The sequence below is a fragment of the Nestor notabilis genome, unplaced genomic scaffold (genome assembly GCF_000696875.1).
Source record: "Nestor notabilis isolate BGI_N333 unplaced genomic scaffold, ASM69687v1 scaffold10659, whole genome shotgun sequence".
NCBI lineage: Eukaryota > Metazoa > Chordata > Aves > Psittaciformes > Psittacidae > Nestor > Nestor notabilis.
Genome location: NW_009942376.1, coordinates 3,690 through 29,263, shown reverse-complemented (window position 1 = coordinate 29,263; position 25,574 = coordinate 3,690). Strand labels below are relative to the sequence as shown.

Here is a 25,574-nt window from a genome sequence, read left to right as displayed (position 1 = left end):
TGAAATCTTTAATAATGACATGACCTTCGAAAAAATCCCAAATCCTACAAAACATTCCAGGCCGTTTACTTACAAATTGAGCAAGTTTGTCTGAACCAAAGAACTTCACAATGCAGTATTTACAAGGGCTCCTTTTCTTAGGCTTTTGACAACCAAGGGAAGTAGCAGGATGTTCAGACAAAAGCTGTGCGAGGCCAAACAGCTGGCACAGCCCTTGTTGAACATTGCACTGTTCACTACCAAAGTCAAAGGGATGTTCATTTAACCTAGGAAGTATTATGGACCAGACAGGCACCAACAGTAATATTTCACAACTTTAATAGAATATTCTATCTATTCTGTACAAATTGAAAACACTGTATTAAGTTACAAATGTGTAAGGTAAGGCTGGAGCACTCTACATGCCTGGTCACAGTGTTGATACAGCTGCTATTCAACTGGTGCCAGAGGCTGGCAACAGATGCTGAACTAGAAACTTGTACCTGAAGTGCCACACAACAACAAATGGTAGTTCTGAAGACTTCAGAGCTTTAAAGAAAACAAACCATGGAATGGAATAATTTCAGTGTTGCAAGTAAGACACCAAGACTTCAGATTTATTGAACTGAAATTTGATAAATTTCCGTGTTCATAGTGAAAGGTCCTTCCATGCTGGACACTAAGCAACAAGACTACTGGAAATTTTCTTTGGCTGCAACCCACTTCCATCAACAGCAACAGTTTGGCCTTAGCATTCTGATCTTCATCCAGAAGAGTTGTCATTTTGATGCAAGTTCATTTCTTCTGTCTAGACTACTACAATGAGACCAATTAAAATTATTTGTTTTACAAGTACCCATATTGTATGCAAAAGATGAAGATTTTCAAGTATATTAAAAACTATTAAAAAGCACTAATTCTGTCAAAGTACTTACAAACATGAATAAATAAATAGTAAGATGAACAACTAAGTCTCAAATATGACACCCCCTTCAACGAAGTAAAGTTACTTCAATTCAATTGGTTTTACTGAGATAATAAATATGACATTTAAAGCTGCTCAAGCACTAGTTCAATTTGTAGGTTGCAAGTAACATTAAAAAAGTGCAGAGGGAACTAGCAAAAAAGTCATATTGCTCTATCTGTTTCAGCTACCAGACATGTAATCCATTTACTTTAGCTTCTCAGTATGTTGCTATTCTGCAGTTTTCAATGTTTGACAAGAAAATGGATAATCCTCACTTGGTAGACTGGACTATTCCCCTATGCATAGGGCAGAAGGCTCTAAAGGCCTATTGACATACGTAGCTACAGTGTATCAACGGCTGTAGAGTGTGCTTTATTTATACCTCTTATTTCCCAAATGCATTGAAGTTGCCACTGTACATGTTAAGCAATAAAGAAAAGTTAGTGAAAATCATGCATTTTAAAACAAATTAATTTTAAGCATTGTTAATAAGATTGTGCTGCAGCGATGGAATATCCTGAACTGCAGGCCAGGTATCCAAATATTTGTTACGAGTTGTTCAAATATCACTTCCAAGTGGTATTTCCTTATTACTGTTGTTTGCATTCAGCAGGTTGGCTGGAATCTTTCTGTATAAAGGCAAAAAGAAGACAAGACAGTTAAAAAATCAAGATGGCATACAAGAAAACACTTCAACAAATAAAAGAAATTGGCTATGCAGTTTTGAATTAGCTAGAGATTTCATTAGCATGTACAAAAAAAAGCTACATGTAAACTCAAGCTACAGTACGGAGGTCTGAAAAGCAGTCACCATGTATACTGTATTTCCCCTTGCCCCCAACTGCTTGGTACCCCATAATATTTTTAATCTACATTTGCATTCTTTATGCTCCACCCAGCAAGCCACGGTTCAGACAAACAAGGAAGCAAACCACCACCTTCTACTCCCCCCAGTCAGAGGGTCAGTTTAAATTTCAGTTCCTATTGAACAGTTTAACAATATATTGCTATCTCCTCACCAACTCCAAGGAGGGAGGAAGGCAGGGAGGGTGGCTGCTTATTCTGCAGCCCATTTGATTCCCCCCCCCAGAAGCCTTGCCCTTTAAGCTAAGGTAATAAAAATGTAATTAATGTGTTGCTTTCTTCACAGTTCTGCATCACCAGCAGGTGATTCAACAATGTAATACCGGGCAAGAAGTCCACATGTTAATCTGAATATGTAAAAGTAGAAACCTCTCCATTAGGTAGTAAAACAACTTCCCCTTTGGCAAAAGGAAGTGTATTTGGGAAAGAGAACAAGTACTCCAACAGCTAAGAACTTCAGGTTTTACAGTGCACTTCTTGCTTTTTTGGTTGTAAAACAGGATTCTTAGAAAGCAGGAAAATTTATTCAGTGTATTTCTGGTTTGCTTCTTTTACCATTCTTAATATAGTTTATTATGAACAAACAGCAGTTACAGAAACCTGCTGAGTTCTAGTAAAGAAAAATACACATACAAAACATGACACCTTGAATGTCACTCACCACAAAATAAAGTGCTTCTTAGTAACTATCCTAAAAAGCTTAATGTGTTGTAAAAGAAGTAAACATGCAAGAGTTCATTAAATGTAAAGTAGCCAAGAGCTTAGAGAACTTAAGTTTTTTGCCTGCAGTGAGGAAGAAGAGGTGAAACTGAGATTCCTTATCGTAAGTTCTGCCCTTGATACTCTTCATTGAACCCAGACTATTTTTCTTTTTCTTCACCTAAACTGCTTTAAGGTTACAGTGGTCACTGTTATCCCCACTGGAAATCTGGATTAAAGCCAAACACTGTCCCTTCTGCACAGATATGCCAAAGGCCTTTCAGACTTCTTCCTTGTGGTTCTCCCCCAGCACATCTGGCTAACTTCAACTTTGTACTATCTCATCTGCCTGGGGTTCCAAATAACACTAATGTGAATTCATTTTCTCTGATCTGAGACTAAACACAGCACAAATTCCCTCTTAAGAAGAGGGATACGTTTACAACGAACACAAAATTCTCTCTCAAAAAAACCAAGTGTGACTGCCACTGGTAATACGTTGCGTGCTATTCTTTTTCACTTAGAGGCAGACAAGGAACAACATTTTTATCAAAAAGCTTTCCAAAAGTATCTTTTTCTTGTAACTGCTTTGTATCTGAACATGGCTGCAGAGTGCACAGCATCACTTCCTCTCCCCCATGCTTTCTGCGTAAGAGCCATAATCAAGTAACAAACCCATTATTCAGAAAGTACTTAAAAAAAAAAAAAAAAAAAACTTTCCATCTCCCTTCTTCCTTCCTATTCACCTGCTATATTTGTATCAGACACACTTAGGGTGACTACTGCAACCACTCCAGCCAAGTATTAATGATCAACTATAACCATTGTTGTATTTTCTGATAAGCTTCATTATCTTTTCTTTATACTTGCCTTTATTTCTATAAACATTTAAATCACATTATTGCATAGAAATCTTTGCCCTGTAAAAACTGAGTCACTGAGATTACGAAGTTCCTTCTTAATGACCTTTCAGTTTTTGCTCTCAGACAAAAAAATAACACAGTTTAAGGGTTTCTCAGATATGAGTAAATTCTTGGAGAATTCTGAGAGAAATACTGCTAGTTTATGCCATTTTTAGCTTACAGTTGAGGGCATATCTATCTTGACCACATATACAAAAGCAGGCGGTAAAGTAACAAGGCAGTATCTCAGATCCAGATTCCAACATAATCGAATTTCTTACACCATTTCAATAACGCAGCATGGCTCCTCTTGCTGAGCAAGCCAGCACATGAGCTCCTTATTGCCTTCAGCTACCCATCAGTCTCATATAAGCACAGACAGATGAGTACAATTTTTTCAGTTACTGCTGCCCATCAGGTACACACATGTTGAAACTTATCTTTGGCCTCTACTGGCTCCTCTTAAGATCAGGGACCAGACCGCAAGCTGTACGTGTGATCAAGATACTACATCCATACTCCCTCAGACAAGGCTGCTTTTCCCCAAGGTGCCTAGACTCTTGGTGACATTTGATCAGCCAACCACTACCAATCTATCCACTGACCTTAAGTATACCCTGCACTATTCATCTTCCCTTTCTAGCAAGTTTTCCATTCATGCTGTATTTTCCTAAATTAACTTCCCAAGATATCTTGGAAAGGTGGTAAAGTGCCTAGGCTAGGCAACAGAGACCAAACAGAAAGACTTTAACTGGTAAACATAAGGAGGAATTGTATCTTACTTAAAAATAAATTTAGAAGCAAACACATGTACTGAAGCTCTCTACCAGCAACAGAGGCAAGTAAGAATCCTTGTTGTAAACGGATTCTCTGTAGTATTCATGAGCAACGACTTAAGTTCACAGGAAAAGAGGTAGGATTTCTTTTTACATCTTGGAAGTTATTTCATAGTATTTACTTCTGTGCAAGGAGCTTAAACTACTCTGGGCTTTTATTTCAGTTTGAGACACTGTCCCAGTGGAGATACACAAGCTAAATAAGTGAGATTCCTACCCACTTTTCCTCTTTTGCTATTAAGCATCAATAGACAGCTTTTTCTGCCACTTTTATTGAATGCATTACTTGCTCAGAATTAAAAAAAAAACCCAACACACTCTTCCTACAACAGACATGAACATTTTAATTCTTGCATTTGATTACCCAGGAGACCACCACAAGAAACTAAAGCTAATCAGCTTACATACAGACCACTTGCTCAGACATCAGTTACACTGTATCAGCTGCTTATAGACAGAGGTCATGCATCCAATTTAAAGACGGAATTTCACCTATAATTTTTGAGGATCATAGGGCTAAAATTGAGAATTATAGCAAGTCTGAAGCAATACTGCTTTCATGACTTTCATGCACACTGCCCACTGTGTCTACCCATCCAACTAATCTGGTATCCTAGAGGATGCGGTCGTAAGACCAAAGTATCCATGCTATTCATTTTAGATATTTAATCCTTTCAAATCCTTTCAATCCCACATAAAGTTACTGCTGAAAGAGACACTGAACTTCTATTAATCTCCAATATTTAAACAGATGAGGCAGGATACATTCCTAGGTGATTCAAAGAGCAATTGAGCCTTTACCTCCATATCTGGGAAGCTTCCCATCTGCTAAAGTAGCCATGCAGGCACAGGCAGCCTATCAAGATCTAGTCTGACTCCCATACAGAGTTTGCTGCCAACAGTGCGATCAATGCAGGCAGTAGGCACTAAAGCTGACATCCTTTTCAGCAAAGACAGAAAGCCTTTCCATAATTCAAATGTCCTGCCATAAGATGGTCCAGTTAGGGGTTCTAAAGCCAAACCTCACTTTTGTTCTTTTTCTTATCCATGTTACTGAATGAGAAAAAGCAAGCCTATCAAATACATATTCAGGAAGTAAACTCAGTCTGAACTGCCTCCTCCACGACTGGAAAGTGTTTCAAAGGTTCCGACTAGGAATTTGCTAACAGGCCCTTCTACCACTATTACTTAAAAGATAGGCCAAGCATCTTGAAGCACATGCAGTCTCTCCCCACAGCAGCTTTTTAGTTCATAATTCTAAACAGTATTCTGTATTATGTCAGCTGCTTCTCAATTCAAGCAGAGCATCAGCAGTGTGAAATAAAGGCAGCTAAAGAACAGGGTGTGCAAGCACATAGAAAAATATACTAAACAAAGTACGTTTATCTAGTTTTGTAGCATCTTCTGAAGCTACTTAATCTGATTGCTCAGTCTTCCAAAGCCACAACTTATATAAAGCATAAGATCTGGTTCTAACTGAAATATCTCAAATGTACTGAAAACTGACAGAAGTGAGAAGGAAGGAAGAAAAGTTAAAGCAGAAAGTGTCAACATGTACATAGGAAATGCAGAGCAACAATAAAAGAGGTGGTAATATGGAAATGACTGAAGAGAAGAAATTGGATCTGAAACGAAAACAGACCAAAGAACAATTATTTTTTTGTGTTACATGAAAAGGAAAACTATTCTAGGTGTAAGAGGGGGTTAGGGAGGGGGGGTGTGGAGAGAGAGGAAAAAGTGAAAGGCAAAGAGGGGCAAGGGACAGGGAGAAACAGGACCAGAAAGTGGGATGAGCAGAAGAAATGGAAAACAGGATTAGGGGTATGAGCCTTAGAAGACAAAACCAGAACTCCAAGCTGACTTGCAAAAAAAGAAAAAACATGTCAGCCACTGGCTTGAGTTTAATTGTAAGAAGATAAGACAGCTGTGTAACAGTTTGGAGCAGGATGACATCTAAGCTGTTGTTCTGCTACTAAGCGGATGTTCTGCTACTGCAGGTGAATAAAGAGTGCAAGTATGTTGAAGTAGGGTATCTGCCCTCTCAAAGTGTATCAGATCAGAAACAAAATAACAACCAAAAAAAAGCACACACTACAAAACACATACTCACTGCTCAAATTTGAGTTTACAAAGACAGAGAAGGATATTACCTATGCAGAGAGGGAATGAGTTGGAAAGATTACAGTTCCTCCTAAGTAACCAAAATGGGGGGGAAAGATAGATACAAGCATAAAATATGGGGAAGGGGGGTGGGGAGTATGGAGCCTGTTGCAGGCATTGTTCTCTATTAAACATGGAACGAACGGTGAAAGATGACAGTGTACAATAGAAAGAACTTTTATTTTCTTCTTTTAAATAAAGAGACAGATGAACAAGAGAGCAATACCTGTTCAGAATCATGAGTGTTCAGGAAAAGGCCTGTAAGAGTGGCTGACTGGCTTTGTCAGGCCACATAAATAAGAATTATGTTAGAAAAGACACACACTAAGCAAACTGATGACTTACAAGAGTTCAAGAAGAGCAAAGGACACATTTAAAAAATAATTTGCAACTATACTAGAAACAGCAGAAAGATGCAACATCAAATCAGAAACAATGAAAAAATAGTCTGACAAGTTTCAGTATCTTTTATTGTGTGTATATAAAACACAGTTTGACTCCTACAAAGGCAAAGTAGAAGTTGTGCCAGGAAGGCAGAGAGGTCATTCTGAAAAATCTAATTTAATTATATGACTTAAAAGCATTCATCTCTATACACATTTGTTTCTAGTTTTTACTAATAAAACCTAAACTCTGAAGTCACCATACCCCCATTTCTTTTCCCCATAGAAAGAAAAAACAGACAAATCAAACCAAACCCAAACCATAAGATCCTAGAAAACAAACCACATTGCATGGCTAAAAATGGGACTCTTGGAAGTTAGGTATGAATGGAATTCCACCTTACCTATAAATGTATGAATGATAAACAGACTTAAATTACACCTAAATGGGAAAAAATTGAAAGGAACTGTCAGCATAAATGAAAAGTGAAATGTACAAAATAATACAGGAGGCAACAACCATAACCTTCCAAGATACCTTAAGCTTTTTTTTCTACAGAATACCAAATACCTTAAAAGGATATTTGATACTTAGCACAAACATACTGACTTAGAACTAACATTTAGTTTCTCAGCTGTTCCAACACTGCATTTTGATCCTGCAGAGCAGAGTGAGAATACTAATTTCTGCTACTCTAATGCCATTTAATCAATCTTTCCACAAGAAAGGCTTTCTTTAGTATACAGAAAATCAAGCTCAGTTCTTGATACGGTGACAAAAAGCCCTGACTAGTGATACGATGATGTATATAAAATTATGTCAGAAGAGTGACATGGTAAGCTGCTGTTAAGACTTTCATCCAAAGATCAAGCAGTTTTGCATGCCTTTCACTTCTTCATCTGTGCCTTTTATGAAAAAATTAAAAGCTGGTGTTTTAAGAACTAAAAGAATGCAAGTCTGTCATCATTGTCCAGCTTCACTGAACATAGAGCATTAGCTTTACCACGACTGAAAGACTGAAGAACACTTATCAGAAGGAACACTAATCCTTAAGGCTGAATTCTAAACCAGGTCTCAAAATTTAAAATTCAAAGTTGAGGACTAACTTTTTTTCATTTCTAGTGATTACAGAAATGTGGAGTATAACTTGCAGCCATCAGGACAACCAAAAAGAACAATTTAAGAAAGATAAACACACAAGGTAGTTGAGATTTGTCAAGTCTAATTTTAAGTTGAAGTCCAGCCACAGAATATTTGAATATGACCTTTCTAAATAAAAAAATATGCATTATACAGAGATACCAATAGGAGCTAAAGACACATAGTTTGGACATTATCTTTTTCTGGGTGCACATTGGAAGATGAAACCCTTATTTTCTCAGTTCAGGGAAACATTTAACTTTTCATTTAAGAGCAATTTTGAGTGCTGAAGAAGATTAAAACATTGCAGTCAGAAGCTAGGGTGGGGTTCGTTTTTAATAATTTATTAATTTTTTCACAAACGATAACCTTGGTTACATTGCTCACAATTATAGTCTGCATTCTGACTTAAGCACACAGAAAATTTTTACCTTAGGATCACTCTCTGCATCTTCCTCCTCTTCTCCCTCCTCTTCCCCCTCCAACTCCTATGACAAAATAGAGATAAACTAACAGAAATTAAAACAGGTTAAAAGTGCAACTTTTTGTAATGGAGAAAAAAAAAAATAGTAAATTATATTACCACTATATTCCAGAGTGTTTCGGATGTCAACATTAAAACTACTTGGGTTGACTTAAAAGACTTTTACATCTTCAAAATTTTAAAGCAAAATCTTTAAAAGAAGAAGTTTCAAAACACATTTAGAAGATTGAGGAAGGCTTAAGGCAACCTTACTACATAAGCTGCTGCAGTTTCCAAGCAATTTTTTAACTTCTACCTGACATTATTTGGAATTTTACAGTCCCGGTAGTAAGGATGTATGTCTAATTTTGTACTTTACCTCCTTCTGAAGAGCCTGTTTGTTTGGATTACTGCAGTGAAGCTACATAATCCTGCACAGGATTTTTGCACTGTCGTACACACACCTAGTACAGGTGTGTGTACACACCTAAATACAGGAGACATTAAGAATAAACTTCTCTCAAGGCCCAGCTTAAAAAATAAAAATAAGGTGTTTAGTCACTCAAGAGCCCAAGGCCAGTGGTCTGTATCACAACTTGCAAAGATATAAAAGAGACTGCATGCTGAAGGCTGCCAGTTTACATCAGACCCCCAACTTGGTAAATTCTGATGTACTCTACTGTGGTGAACTTGACAGTCAGTTGTGTCTTTAACCAACTAGCAAGAACACTACAATAGAAGCAGTAAAACAAAAATGTAATTATCTGGAAAGGATATTAGTTCATTTAAGCATGGTATCATTTAGTGGCTTTGTGCAAAGCCTTTCACGGTATAGTGTCTGTATTAAGACAACACTACTGTAAAGAGACCAAAGATCCAGGTATATGAGAAATTCCAGCCTAAATTAAGCCTTTATCCTGAGCAGTTGCTCTTCCTTTTTCACTTTACATTTGGCAAGGCCCAGTCTTCAAGTTTATGACAACTAAAAGCTGACAGCCAAATTCCACTACTGCCTAAGTAACAGGTATTTAAAATTACTAGAAAAATCTGGATTAATGTTCTTGTGGAAAGTACATAACAGTCATACTATTTGTAAGTCATGAACTTTCTCTTGGAAAAAAGAATTATACACAAGAGCATTTATGAACAACTATTTTCTGCTCCATATAAGACTATTTATGGAACCCAAAAACAGTAGGTTATGTATAAAAGATACAGTATGCATCTCACCTCCTCTTCACCTTCTTCATCTTCTTCAAACTGAAAGACAAATCCAAGGTTTTATTAGCTCTGCTAATATTTCAAAAAATCTTCTGCAGTAATAGCATATTCAAACACAGTAACTGAAACTAAGCTGCTTCCAGAAGCAAAGATTAGTAACTCGCATCAAGCTGAATGACTCTTTCCTGTTCCTTAGTAATAGGAATCTCTTCAGGTTCTTTGCTATTGTCATGTAATTAATACTACATACTAGTCAGAAAAGAAGGATAGTATTTCTATCTAGATGGTGACTAATAAGCAAAATGCTGATAGCGTACGTACGTTATCATCATCCTCTATAGCCTCCCCAGTGAAATAAAGCACAGCACGAGGGACTATCCTTTCACGGAAGAAGTGTCCAATTTCAAAATCTGCTGCTAAAGTAAACTCCGAATCTTCATCCTGTAAAGCAAGACAGTTTGACTTTTCCACTAAAAATGTGATGTGCTACAGAGGTATAAAAAAAGGTATTTCAAAGTTACGGATTTGAGAAACATCACATTGTCATCAACATCAACCTTCAGGTCACGTGTACTTTCAGTATATTTAGCTTCGAAACAGTAAAAGAAATATGGCAAGTCTAAATCCACTTTCCTACTTTCTATATACAGGCTACTGGCCTGCCAAAACACCTTCTATTGAAGAGGCTCCCATAAACTTTGCTGGTTCTGATACCTGACATTACAGAATCATTCAGAACGCTTTGGATTGAGGTTTTTTTTTTTTGCAAGTCAGATTCTAGCCACAGAGGAGTACTGAGTGGCTAGAGAAAATAACCACTTCCCAGCAGTGATTATTATAGATGTATTGGATTGCAAGACTTGTAACAGCAAAACAGCAACATATTAGAGAAGCCAACAATATCTTTCATTTTAACAAGGCAAAGCTCAGCTTTTGCAAAGGCAAAAATAATGATAAACACACGGAGCCTAACAGAAGAACCCAAACAGTGCCACCATAGAGATATTCAGCAAAAATGATATGGCAAAGAGCAATTGTGAAATTTCATAAATGTAAACTTACCAGTGCCTCTCCATCAGCAGATACTGTAAAAAGGAAAGATAGTAAATTTAAGAAAAAGTTTAGTATAATCTACCCCACCTCAATATTAAAGATGACAAAACACAGTAGAAAGACTTTCTCATACCAGAAAACGCTGGAGTTATAAAGTCCTCAGAAGCTAACTATTTAACCTCTAAGATGATTCCAATTTTAAACCCTCAGAAAATGCACTTGTTTGAAAAGATGCCTGGTACTGTAACCAGTGTGGAAAAGGATGAGGTCTTTTGTTTGTTTAAAAAAAACCCAACCAAACAAAAAACTAACAACCCACAGCCAAAACCAAATTTCCCTCCTCTACTCAGGTGCTATGCCAGAACCTATTCTGATCCTACTGTGAAAGTTATAATGTGGCTCAGTCTGTTCTCAAGCTGAAAATGCCAAGTATCAACTGCTGGCAGACATTCATAGCTTACAGCTTTCTTATATAGCTACCTCCAAAGTATGTTAATTATTTAAAAAAAAAAAAACCAATATAAAACCATAATGAGGCAAGAAAATCTCCCTTTCTGAAAACAGCAACTACTTGTAACAAAAATAAATATAATAATAAAGTTGTTTAAGTTAAAAGGTATTTCTGTACCAAGCAAACTCGAGTTTCAGAAATACTTATTGCTTGTTTCTTATCCCCATGTAAAAAGCGGTTTGCAGTAGCATTTATGAGGCACGGGTAGTTCATAATAGTCCATGACTGAACCAAGAAGTAATGCCCATTTTGTTCAGTACATCTCTGAAGTCCACAAAGTAAACTGCTTCTTCCATTCATGTTTGGGAAAAGAGTACAATGGAATATGTATCAGGAAGAAATGTTTTTGGAATCCATCTGAATTAATTATGCGAGTACACATCTAACATTAGGTAACTAGGAAAATTAGGAGGGTATGTATGGAGCATTAGGAATCACTAATTAATCACAGAAGAAATCACAGGTAGTTCCATCACTTAACACGGAGGTTTAAATGAAACTGACATTCTATAACTTAACCAACACTGTATGAGATTTCTTTTACATGTTAAAAGCTTCAAACTGATGCATGGAGCCATCCTGTGGTAAAAACAGGTCAACTTCTTTATGAGATCCTACATGAGACTCTTTCTATACTATGAATCATGTTCACACAGCACACCTAATGGCCAAATTCTAGAGACTAACATCGGAACAAAATTATGTGTTTGGATGGGCTACAGTTTGCTACCTTCCCATAGTTAGAACGAAAGTATACAATGCAGCAGCATAAATCGTTTATAGGTTTAAGCTGTATAAATAAAAATACATCAAAATAAAACACAACATATTTTAAGGATCCTGAATTCTCAGTTTCCAAGCTTACCCTTTATTGGGCTGAAGAAGTTAAAAAAAGAATCATTGGGTACTTGTTTAGTAATTGTCCGAACTGTGCCTCGACCCTTGTGTTTCTGTTTTTTCTTGATTGTTTTAACTGTAACATTTTTTCCTTTCTTCCAGTCAATAGTACACCTAGAGGCAACAGGTGGAAAACAGCATTTCAACAGCCGGCATCAGTGAAAATAAGGAACTGAGCATTAGAGCAACAAGTATCAAGGCTTACAAGATGGCTTACTCTCTACATAAAGCCAGTTTTACACATACTGGTAACTGAATCTCCTTGACAAGATGTAGTGCTAGAGACCACGTGTATGTTGGACATGGGAAATACTTCCCTGAATGAAAAAGCTAAATAGTTTGCCTTCACATAGTAATCACTGCCCCCACCCCATACTTTAATAGCTTTTTGCCCCAACTACTGGAGTTTTGCAACCAAGGACATGATTTAGGCTACTCCTGAAAAATCTCACCAGTTGAGAACTATTCTTCCAACAGTTGGACCAGCAGAAAACAATACATTATGTCCTCTCACTGGACACCAAGGTAACGTCCAGTTAGCCTAAAAATAAAATGCACAGAATAGCCAGGGAGAGGCACATTTCAGCTCTCCAAAGCACAGTTGCTCAGACCGACTTGGCAGACACATACAGCAAGCTAGAAAGAGCTTACTTTTCAGTTCCTTTCTGCTACTGTGCAAAATCACACCTTTATCTCAGTTAAAAGTCTCTCTCCATCCACTTACAGTTTTACCCAAAGCTGCACATGGAAAAGCCAAACACAGCCAGTTCTCTTCTAATGGAAATAATGGTGTCACAGTAACCGTCATGTGGCTCAAAATATCTTGTCGTACAGATAGTCAAAGTCAACAGTTTTAAAGTTAATCTGTATAAAACATCAATAAAAATACCAGTAGAAATGCCTTCCTGCTCTACTTATTCCAGTATCTCTAACCTTCATCAAGAAACGTGAACTGAATGTGAAGTTTTGACATACCAGCAATTTTATAAAGGGATTCCTCTGTAAGACTTAACAGAAAACATTTTGCTGTAATTAACTAAAGTTTTCTTCAAACTGGACTAGTCTTTTACTTAAGTACAACTGCCAGTAAACCTGCAAACAGACTTCTTGCCTCACTGTGGGTGAATACTCAATTCAAAAGCCAACATGTAGCACTAAAAGCCCAAAAGATTTTGAGGTTGCTAGGGTGTATTTGGAATGCAAAAACAACCAAACAGCCCACACACACAAGAGGAAAAAAGAAAAAAAAAAATAAAAAAAAAAAATAAAAAATCACACAATCCCCCCAAACCAATGGAAAACCCCACAAAACAACAGAACAAAAAACCCACCTCCTCAAAACCCCCTCCCCCCAAAAAAACCCAAAACTCCACACCCCCCAAAAAAACCCTCCACTCCCAACCTCACCCCAAAACCCTAAACACAACCAAAAAACCTGCCACGAAAACCCAGAAACACATCCTTGAAGGGCTTAAAAAGCAAACGAAAAACACACCCAAAAACATCAGCGAAAACATGAAGGAAGCTAAGAAAATCAAGGTCCAAAACCATTTTTCAGTTGGGTCAGCTCTGCTCGTGTGGCACTGAACACTGATTACAGACCAGAGAAAAGGTTAGGTTGGACAGAACAATATTTTAACCCAAATAAAACCTAAGTGGTGTCCAACTCACTAGACTTCCAGAAGAAACATGAGAATTCACCATCCCACAGTATTTCTGAACACATTTTGCCAAAAAGAATTAGTGCATTAAGCACAACTGCCAGAACCAAACTTTATGGCCAGTACATTCCAGCCTCAAAACAGGCTGAAAGAACTGATCGCATATGACCCAATCCTGCCAGATCCGAAAGTACTGATGGAATAAATATTGCTGAGATGAACAAGAGTCCAAAACAGTCTAAGACTACTTCTCTGACTGAGGATGGGGGGTCTATGAGACATAATTACTAAAATGAATTTACCTAGTTATCTGGAAATAAAAGGCTTGCTACCTCATTAGCAATTATTAAACTTGAAATGTGGAAGATTTAAAATGCTCACCATGTTAAAACATGTATTTCCACGTATATATTACTTCTGCACGCTACGGCTAAGATAACCACCGAAGAGCTTTACCTTCATTATTCATTATCACAGTAAGATAAAACAGCATCTCAAAAAAATGGATTATTATTTCAGAAGAGTTTTTGAGTTTCAAGTTTTCCTTACCCCTCACAGTCAACTATTTCAGGTCCTTCAAATGAAAAGGGATCCGTCTTGTCCGGCTCTGACTTCATCTTGTATGTTTTTGTCAGGACTGAATTAGAAAAGTAGTCATTGGGCCCAAAGTGGAACTCTAATGAGAAAGACTAGAAGAAAGTTCCATTATAACGTTACCACTAATATTTATCTTTGAAAGTGCATTAGCAGAACTACCATTAAACTCTGAACACAGGAAAAAGTAAGAATTTGATGGCAAACATATCTTTAGAACTAGAGTAGAAGCAGGAAATGAAAAACATTAACCAATTCTGAACATGCAGGATGCTAGAACAACCTTGGCTAGTATTAGCATTCAAATTACAATCAGGTAATTGCTGCATTTGATTCATCGTTACATACAGAACTGCTGTCATAAAAGCAATCTTAGAAATAAGTACTTCAAGAAAAGTCTTAGTATCGTCTTCTCTGGAAGCCTAGCCATCTTCCTTTGACTACAGTGATGAAGTTCTTACTTTGAAGTCATTCTGACATCAGAATAACATCATCAGATTCTGCTACTCCCCACTCTGATCATTCAATGTCACAATCTTAAGAAACTGAAAGAGACTTTGTTTCTAATTAACAAAATTTTAGACTGCAGGAATCTAAGCAGTGCACTCTGCCATGAACCAGACTTTTTTTTTTCCATCTGATAATAGAAAATCCCACAGATGAACACTGACTTCATAAACTGAAGCCTAAGATTATACACGTCCTGACAGGCTACAGCCTGAAGCAGGTCTTTCTGCTTATGTTTGAGCCTCCTGTGGTACCTGAAAATTGCCTGCAGAAATTCAGTTCCTTACATGAAAACAAAAGGCTCCAGTTATGGAAAACTGCAGCAAACACAATGTGTAAGTTTTCAAATCTGTAAAGCTTTCCAAGCAGCAAGCACAATGCCACATACGCTCACTTTGCACTCGGGATCAACTATGAACTATTTAAAAGTAAAACAAAACTCAAATTGCCTTGGAGCAGGGGAAACAAAGCTTTTCAGCAGCATTGCTTTAGTTTCTTGAAGGGCAGGAAAAGAACCCCAGGTGAATCCAACAATAAAGAGCAATTGAAAGTCATTCCCCCTGCAACATCGCCATACCTACTCCACAGCAAGCAGAACAGTTACTTTATCTTATTTACTCCCCCAACAACATGCCATAGGAACTAGACCTAGTGTGCATACAAAACAGATTAGATGAGTGCCAAAAATACTGGCCTTGAATATACTTCCCCAGGCATTCTTCAGACTCCGGCCAAAAAACAATCTGTTATCACTAAAGTCTGTCTTGCCATCTTCTCTTTTTGAAGGCCCACCATGTACAGACAGGAGAACTAACTCTAGGGACAACTGCCTATTAATCAAAGATATTTATCTCTTACTAATTACCACCCCTCAGTCTAAGACCCCATGAATAAACTCACATGACTGAAATCTAAAAAGATAGTGGTTAAGGAGTGATGGAGACTGGAACCTGATGATGTGCTGGAATATCTGTTGGCTTCACATAGCCTATTTCACCTTTACATCCATTTTAAAGCAATTCAAGACAGCTAGTATGGTTTGGCAAGTGTCTTCAGCTAAGGCAAATCTCTTTGGCAAACTTCTTCAGCGGAAGAGCTACACACTTAGCTCAACTGCTACCACAACTACCACTTGCATCCAAATAACCCCACAAATCACCAGTGGGGTTATAAACAGGTAACCAGTGGTGCTTACTAGCATGCAGGATCCCAAGGACTAGCAGGACAAAAATGTCTGCAGAGACTGCATTTCAGTATTTCATTCTATCCCTGTTTATTAGGAGACATTTCCAGTAGTTTTTATTTGGACATCTTTGCTTTTGATACCAGCTTACCTTTGTAGCATGTATTTCTAGATTTTCTCTGTAGTATGAGATATTCTCATTAAGTTAAAAAAAAAACCCAAACAAAAACAACCTCAAACAAAACACAACACACACACCCCCCAAAGAACCAGAGAACTGTTATTTTAAGCTAATAAGTTATATCCAGATGCATCACCCAGGTCTGAGTATCCTAGCTAATGATCCCAATGTCCAAATACGTATAAGTAAAAATTATATTTATACAAACATATGTACATTTATTCATAAGATTACAAATAAATAAAAGAAAATAGTAAGGGAATTGCTCATGTTTCATGCAGATAAAAGTTTATATATAGGCTACAGCAAACAACTTTGAAGCACCATAACTGTAGGTTAATCTACTTTTGAAGGACGCTAACTACAGTTCATCACTTTGGGTCAACAGTAAATCAGAAAATTCCTATCATATATTTCTTCTAGTGGCAAAGCCCAATTCCAAGCAGAATTAGTGTGTTTATTACACAATGGTTATGCAAACTTCTTACAGTACAAAGCTACCACTGCTGCATCAATTTTCAACAGCCAGAGCATTTCAGACAAGACAGTCACACACAAACTGGGTAACAGGTTTCACTCAAGCAGTTAAGAATGCATCCTTTTGTCTCCAAATACAGAAGGGACATAGAGTTTGTCAGCCTTCCATTACTGGATTTCATATAGCACTGGAATGGAACCTATTCACAGAAACATGCTGTCAAGAGGTTACGAACAGTGCAAGACAAGATAAATCCATTGATGTTTTAAGAGCAGCTCTCCAACTTAAGGTACTGTAAAACAAAGCTGAATGAGAACACAAAAATGTTGTAGGCAAAACCAACTATTTCCAAATCATCCAAACACCAATAGATATGCTTCAAGAGAAAAACAAGCAACTTCTTAGAATACTTTATTTTGTGCTTTCCCTGTCCATACTATTTCCTCTGCCTATTATCAAAGTGTATTACTTGGTACTAATAGGGCAAAAATAATGAGGATAAAAAAAAAAAACCCACACCAAAAAACCAGAAAAAACCTCCCAACCCAAACAGTTTGTTTCAGCTGCTATTAACCTGTATAATACTTAAAGGTATTTAGAGAAAATCCTTCTTTATTTTAGACTTTATCAGAAAACTTTAACTCCATAAGACAAAAAATACCAAACACAAGGAGAAAGCCACAAGGATGAAGCTTAAAGAATGGATGTGTAGGCTTAAATCCCACCTTTCTCCCTGCCTCCCCCCCAAAAGGAGTTCAAGGAATAAGTACAATCTGTAACAGAACAGCTTCTTTTCAAACACAGTGTCTGTTTCTGTACACTGAAATCAAACAGAAAAACAATTTGGGGAAAAAACAAACACAACAAAAAACAAAGTTGTGCTTTGAAAATTACTCATTAGGTACACTTTCAAATATTTTCCTATCCTTTTCAATAGGCACAGCACCCATCATCGTTTTTGATTAAGTCACATAACTACACTATATTCAGTATAGCAAGTAGCACCCAGAATATTTACTGCAATTCATTTTCAAACCAAAAGCAGCCATGTAACTTTATTAGTAACTCATTTAAGACTTGAGGGATAAAAACAAAGTGAAAACTAGATGGAATTCAGCTAGAATTTCTACCTAGAAACTACAATGACACCACAGATATCCAAGCTAAGGATGAAAGAGTAATGGGTCAGGAAAGCATGAAAAATATTAGCCTACAAAGAAACTCCACACACACATACCAGCCAAAAATAGTGGAATGAGAATTTTGAAAAGCTGTTCACCTCGTAACTACAATCTTCATGCGAAACAACTAAAGAAAACTCACCATCGGCTGTCCGGGTTCAGAAAACTTAACTTTAATATCCTGCAGATGTTTCAAGATAGGTTCATCATATTCCTAAGGGAGGTGGGGGGGGGAAAAATAATCCTATTCAGCAGGCAATATTCAGAAGAACAACATTTTAACCTAGCTATCTTGCTTTTTCAACCTGTTCTTAAGAAAAAAAAGAACAAATAAACATTGTAATTACTCAACAATTTCAATTAAAGTTCAGATTTTGATCCAAATTTCTTAATTGCAGTTGCAAATACCATGTGCCAAATTCTCAGTTGCTAGGCCTCATCTTCAATAAAGAAAGCTGTTACCATGCTAGGCTGCATGAGCATTACTGAAGATAAAAATTCATACAGGGTATTCATGGCTGATGAGATTCATAGAAAGATTCACTTCAGGGAATTCTTCCTTAACAGCATCAAAAGCATTAATGTAACTGAGAGCAAAACTATGTAAGCTATTTAACATTAATTCAATCAATCCATGTGTATGGTTATAATATCTGTGCAAAATAATCCTTTATGGACTAAATTAACAAAACTACAGGGGAACAGCTGTTTTAAGTAGCACATAAACTTGCATTTTACTATCTAAGAAATGTTGTTACAAGATCTTTTCTTAAGCAATCCACACAGTGTTTAGCACTTTGGGTCAGCTGTTCTGCTTGTCCTTCATTAACCTTTCAAGCGTCTTTAGGAATAACATTAGGGATTCTGAAGACTCAAAGATCTGGTGTCTCACACACATTCCACAAGCACTCACTATTAATTATCAATTTGTTTAAAGACAGAATATAAATTATTCATTTCTGAGGAAAAACTTACTTGTACTAATTCACTTAGCATATCTACATTCCTAAAGATGGTAAACCAGAAGTCTGGAATTCCTTTGACATTTGCCTCCTCTGCTTTTTCTTCTATTACCACTACATTTTTCAAGTCTCCCTGTGAAACAAATACAGAAAAATTTAAGAAATTAAAATTAAAAATCCTTAACGTATTTAATAAACAGCGGTAGATGTACAAACCATTTGCCACCTTGGAAGCTGTGTTTAAGGATTTATGCTGTTTTTTCTATAAATTAAGAGACACAAGGTTTATTTACACAACTAAACATGCATACATTTAATTCAGATTTACTTTCAACTTATTTGGAATTCTTCTGTACCAAGATTAAATAGACCTAGTAACAGTTTCAATGACTTGACATACAAATAACTAAAAAAATGTCTATCCTTATACAAAGTGAAAAATATAAATACATTCCTACTATTCTATTAATCTAATTCCTGTAGCTTCACATGCCATTGTTTCATCTAAAAACGTAAATTTTAACTTTACCCCTCTGAAGTAATGTTTTGGCTTCCCAATTCTGCCAAATAGTTGGTAAGTTTGGGTTTCATGGTTATTTTTCATCATTACATTGTCTTCGATTTGTAGTATTTTTGACACAGGATTCCCTACGCATAACTGATGTCAAATGTTATAAAAAAAGAAGAATGACTAAGTCACTTCTCCATCCCTCCAAATCAGGAAATTCGCAGTCTGAACTAGCTGCACTGCACATTTCCTTTCACGCCACTAGATAGCAGCAAATACACAAGATCGTCTTAACAGCAGCTACTTGGGTTATGACTAGCCAAGAGTATGAAGCAGCACTTTACTTGCCACCTAGACGTGATTCTGATCTTGTAATTGCATGGAATATGGCTTGTCAATGCTGTATTTACACAAAGCCTAACAAACTTATTTTGCTTATGCATATGGAGTACCATGTCATGCTAAATCTCATGAGATCAGTAAAAAACAAAGAGAACAATTTGCTTTGTATACAGAACAGTATCCAAAGGAAACTGAAGTAAAACCTGCCAAGTAAAAAAATGCAAAGAAAACCTGAGAGAATGGCAAACTCAGCACTGTAAGTAGGTTGCTTCTCTGAGAAACAGAAGCCACAAATACACATCTCAAAAAATGATGACAGGAGAGTAAAAGGCAGCCTACAAATACTGTCCATCCTAGATCTAGCTCCTACTCAATAGGCAAGTAGAAATCCACTAGCCAGCATGCACTTTATTAGGTCAATCCCATTTTATGACTAGGTGATGTGTTTAATTTGTATTTATGGAAAAGCAAGCTAATTATGTCCCCCAAAATAAAGGGGACAGGCAGACAAACAGCCAGCCTTTTATTATCTTGGGGTATCATGTAGCACCGGAATGGAACCCATTATCAGAAAGATACTGTTAACAGGTTACGAACAGTGCAAACAAAGGCAACTTTTCAATTCACTCAAGTTACAAACTGGGGGGGGGGGGAAGGCTAAACTTTTAAAAGCTTTCCCTGGACACAGCAGCAATTACTATTGAGAGCATACTACTGATAAGGCCTTTATTTCCAAAAGATGAGCCTTTCAATGGAAAACACTGTACAGGAATTAGTTCTCACAATCCAATATAACTGTAGTTCACTACCCAACTTTTACTCACAGCTAGTTTATCTTCTTCCTCATTTTCACTGTGCCATTCTGACTCTGCATCTGTGGGTTCAGCTTCCCCATTAATAAACTCTCTTCTCTGTATTGGAAAAAATCAGGAATGTAGTTGACAATGTGAAATTACATATATGCAAACAGAACTGACTCAGCTATAAGGAGACAAAGATTATATACAGACATTATATACATAGTCTTCCCACCTTATCAAAAAGAGGTTGATAGAGTGCTGCATATTTTCTCTCTAAATCATGTACTTCTTCATAGAATTTAGCTTCTATATGGGCACATTTCACCTGTAGCTGTTTCAAGGCATCAATTCTTCTTTTCACTGCTTTTGGTAAACTAAAAAGCAAAAAATTTTTTAGGGTTAAAAGTTAGTTGCCTCAGCAATTAGCAAATTACTGTGAAACAGGCTTATAACTGAGTGCAATCTTTAAATAAAAGGCTTATTATATATCAAACACAAGTATTTCTTCAACCCCTATTTCAAAAAGTTTAAAGTATCTTCTCCTACCCAAGTTGTTCTTAATGGCGTTTTCTGTTCAATTCCCTGGGGCCACCACCCTTCCCATGTAGTTCAGAGATCCGAGATTAATACCCTGGTTTACGCTTAAACTTTGAGACTGGAGTTGTGCTGATTTATCCATGACAAATAAGAACTATGCATTCCATAAGGGAAAGTTTTGATTCATGGGTCATACTCAGAAAAGCACACATTCCCCATCTGTACTTTAAGTTATTAAATATATATAGTCAGGTAAAAAGAAATTTATAGCACTTTTTTGTGGTTTTGGGTGGGTTTTTTTGTTTTGTTTTAAACAAAGAGAGGTCTACCAGCTATTTCCAGTCAAGAAATAAAAGCACAAATATCTGCTAAAGGCAAGATTTTAAGTCTATAGTTAACAGAAAACTAAGCCTCGAACTAGGGATTTACAGGTCCGGAACTTTCCACTAAGTGCTGGAGAGGAATCTTATGGCAGTTATCAACCAAGGATGTGCGCACCCTGACAGAATACACGTCACAGAAGGTAAATGGGGAGGGAGAGAGAGGGGAACAGAACAGACTACATGTATTCCTTAAAACAACAAAAAACCCCAAAAAACAAACAAACAAACAAAATAACCCAACCAAAACAAACCCCACCCTGAAAACCCCAAAAAATCCCAACAGTGATAGCCAAGAAAAATATTGAACCAGACAAAATTGTTTGCAATTTTGTGTAAGTAAACTGAAATTTAACTCTTCCTTCCAGAAGTAGGCCACTATGAATCACGGTTTAAATCAACCCTTTTTCTTAAGTGAATCATTTGATCTAATTTCCTACCTCAATTACACAGTAATAATATTCTACTGTGCTTTCAGCCATTCAAAACTTTTTATTATGCTCTGTACTTACGTTTCAATGTAACTTGAAGGAGTAAGCGCTGTGTTGTCAAGACGGTCCTGTAGGGCTGCTAGGACCTGTGGATTTTGCATCACTTGGTCTGATAGCTTTTCTATGAAGACAGAAAACCACTTTTAAAACGAATCTGAATATATTTATAGTGCTTTTATCATAATGTGTGTCTTACAGCAATCACAATAAAAATACTCACTATTTTCCAGATCTCAAACAGCACCACTAGAGTTAACTAGTAACTCAAGCAAAATTACCTCAGGATGAGATTTCAGAAAAATAAAATTGGACAGTGATGTAAAATGTGCCTTTCTTCTTGCAAATACGTCAAATCTGTGCTTTCAGAAGCAAGTTGCACATTGATGACATGAGCAAATTTCATGTAAGAAAGTGCAAAATAGGAGGTTTCCCTATTTTCCCTCTATATAAGCTGTAGCTTATCAACCACATATAAAATTGCAAGAGAATTACTGAATTGTATTTCCAAAGTGCTTTCCAGTTAGACTGACTCCTGCAAAAGTTATGAAAACTGTGTACTGTACAACACAGCAGTATAGCACTGTGACTATTTCCTTGACAACTACTTACTTTTCTCCATCAGGATACTCCTACAATCTGCAAGACCCCTCAATCATCACAATAGTTCACAGAAGGCTGTTTTTATGGGAGGCCAGATCTAAAACACCTCTGGTTAAGAGTTAAAAATCCTTACTAATAACCCCACAGATGGTCACAGTGGGAAGACATTTGCTTTTTAAATCTTTCTGTTCTTTCTCACTGTTCCCCTCTCCAGGCATTAAAAAACAATAAACCACACAGCACACTAACTTGATGAAGCTTTTATATAGGCGGGTTTGTATATTGTCTGTTTTATTGTTTGTTGGGGGTGCTGTTTTTTCTTAATCCAACTTGGCTATAAGAATTATTCAGTGGTGTCTACCAGTTTACATGGTAGACATCCCTTTATAAAAATTTATTTCCAATTGCCAGTCACAAAGGCTATTATTTTAAGTAGTGAGACCTAAACAACATTCGATGACCACATATCTGAAACTTATTTCATTATAACTTACAAATTTGAACATTTGGGTTAATAGCAATGGGACTGCAGCTTTTCCACACACAGATTTATCTGAAAACCATTATTCAGCAGCTATCTGCAGACCTTCCAAAGAATAAAAACCTCAAGAAGACTTATTATAAAAATGCATTTTCCTACAAACAAGATAGTAAAAAACTAGCACAGATATGGGACTGCTCATTTTAATAATTACACTGATAAAGATTACATGTTGTTAAAAGCCAGTCTATACAGGCCTTATTTGCATGAAAACTTATGAGACACATGCATAGAGAAGCACCCTAGCCACAACATACACAAAAATACTTTTCACTGTCACCAAAATATAGCCTTTGTTTTGCTCTTGGCTGCAAATAAACATGAAAACCATCAGAAAGCGGACAGTGAAACTAGAAATCACTGCTCTGCTTTCAACAGGGAACATATCTGTAGTTTTGACTGCAAAGATTTTGGAACTGTGGATAAAGAAGCTTCAATACACAAAGCAACAGGCTTCGTAATGTTACAAAATACCTCTGTAATGTTACAAAACACCTTTGTAATGTTACCTACTACTATGTAGTTTTTACCTTTTTTGTTGCTTGCATTTTTAGCAGCCTCTACAGAATCTGAAGCAGTATCTTCTGTTTTACTAAAAGAATTAAAAATATAACGTTAAAAAGGCATCCCTTTATAAAAATGTTAGCATTTAAGAACATGAGTATTCTGAATTTTCTCAGTGTTTATTATAGGACAAGTTTTAGTAACGTATTTATAGAAGACATGTATTTATGTCTTCAAGCTTCTTAGAACTGGGAAATCTGGATATGAAACTAGTTCTCCTCAGATGAGCAGGATGCAAAGGGAGAAAAAACTAAAGAAACAAAACACAACAACACAACAACACACACACACACACACACACACACACACACACACACACAAAAAAGGCCCAAAACCAAACCACACATGACAGATAAATTAATCTCATTAAGTGAATGGCTGGCCATTCCTCTGTACTGGGTCACTCTGGACAGGAAAATGTCATTACTCAGAAGTGAAAACACAAGACACACTTTTAGTGTAAGTGATGGAAGGAAAACATGAGAAAGGATTCAGGTAAGAAAGGAAGATAAACAAGAAATCAAAGCTCTATTTCAAATTTCTACATCAAGTTGTTTTAATAGTAAAAACATTTGCTTCTACTCTAAGAAAACGTCCTGTCCTCCCCACCTCTCTGCCTTAATGTCTTCCATGAAACTTCCTGTGCTGAAGAAAGACAGGGCTCAGAATGAGTCAACTGACACCAAGCTTTCTGTGTTTTCCCTGTCAATTTGTAGGTTGCGAAATACAGAACGGGTATTGCTAAAATTAACCTCAACACACACAAAAGGAGCAAAGATACAATATAGGCAAAATGGGTACTTGGGTATTATTAGTTACTGGATAGACCAGCTTATCCAGCCTACCCTGGTGCACTGCAAACCTTGAAAGGCCAGCATCACATATATATTTATACCAGTTTAACACCACTGTAATTTGTTCCAAAAATGTAATAAAAACTAGAAAACAGGACAGTGCCTACTGCATGCTTAAATCATACAGATCAGAGAAACACTGAGGATTAAATTCTCTGAGGGCTTGAAGAGACACTGAATACGAATGCTGAAAACTAAATTAAGACAACACAAATTGTGTTAATCCAAGAACAGAGTAACTCTGTATCTGATACACTACAATCTCAGCTTTTCCTGTATGTATGAAATGAGCACTTTGTCCTTGCTGTAAGGAAGCACAGCCTAGCTAGAAAAAAACATTACCATTTAATTCTTATAAATAAGAGTATGTTATCCTGGGATGCATCAAAAGAAGCATGACCAGCAGGTTGAAGGAAGTGATCCTGCCCCTCTACACTGCTCTCATGAGACCCCACTTTTAGCACTGCATACAGTTCTGTTGTCCTCAACTTAAGGACAGGAAGCTGTTGGAGCAAGGCCAGAGGAGGGCCATGAGGATGATAAGGGGGCTGGAGCACCTCCCATACAAAGACAGACTGAGAAAGTTGGGGCTGTTCAGCCTGAAGAAGAGAAAGCTGCATGGAGACCTCATAGCAGGCTTCCAGTATCTGAAGGGGGCCTATAAGGATGTTGGAGAGGGACTCTTCATTGGGGTCTGTAGTGGTAGGACAAGGGGTAACAGGTTCAAACATTAACAGCAAAGTTCAGGTTAGATATAAGGAAGAAGTTCTTTACTGTGAGGCTGGTGAGCTACTGAACACGTTGCCCAAAGAACTGGTAAATGCTCCATCCCTGGCAGTGTTCAAGGCCAGGCTGGACAAAGCCTTGGGCGGTATGGTCTAGTGTGAGGTGTCCCTGCCAATGGCAGGGGGCTTGGAACTAGATAATCTTAAGGTCCTTTCCAACCCAAACCATTCTATGATTATCCAAGTTTGGTAATCCATTCTTCATAGGTGAAACAATCCCCCACAGAAGACCAGAAAACAATGGAAGTTCAAATTATAACCAGATACACAGTTGGATCCAACTACCTTGATTTAACTTCAAGAAAACAGCCCAGCATACCTGTTATCTGCCATCTGTTTGTCTGTATCC

General features: G+C 37.0%; 1 protein-coding gene across 2 annotated transcripts; it reads right to left on the bottom strand.

Annotated features, from left to right (window-relative positions):
* Window positions 1–301: 301 nt before the first annotated feature.
* On the bottom strand, window positions 302–25,574 carry NAP1L4 (nucleosome assembly protein 1-like 4). 2 transcript variants are annotated; one of them, XM_010021371.1, is made up of 14 exons: window positions 25,545–25,574; window positions 23,553–23,614; window positions 21,903–22,002; window positions 20,706–20,847; window positions 20,498–20,584; window positions 18,837–18,956; window positions 18,004–18,075; window positions 14,287–14,426; window positions 12,045–12,190; window positions 10,678–10,700; window positions 9,937–10,056; window positions 9,625–9,654; window positions 8,363–8,419; window positions 302–1,575 (listed from the first exon to the last, which is right to left on the bottom strand). In XM_010021371.1, the coding sequence occupies exons 1-14, from the start codon at window positions 25,556–25,558 to the stop codon at window positions 1,537–1,539; spliced, it is 1,152 nt and encodes a 383-aa protein (XP_010019673.1). In that variant the 5' UTR covers window positions 25,559–25,574; the 3' UTR covers window positions 302–1,536. The 2 variants fall into 2 exon arrangements, with proteins under 2 accessions (XP_010019673.1, XP_010019674.1); XM_010021372.1 differs by lacking the exon at window positions 302–1,575 and having other exon boundaries at window positions 8,405–8,440.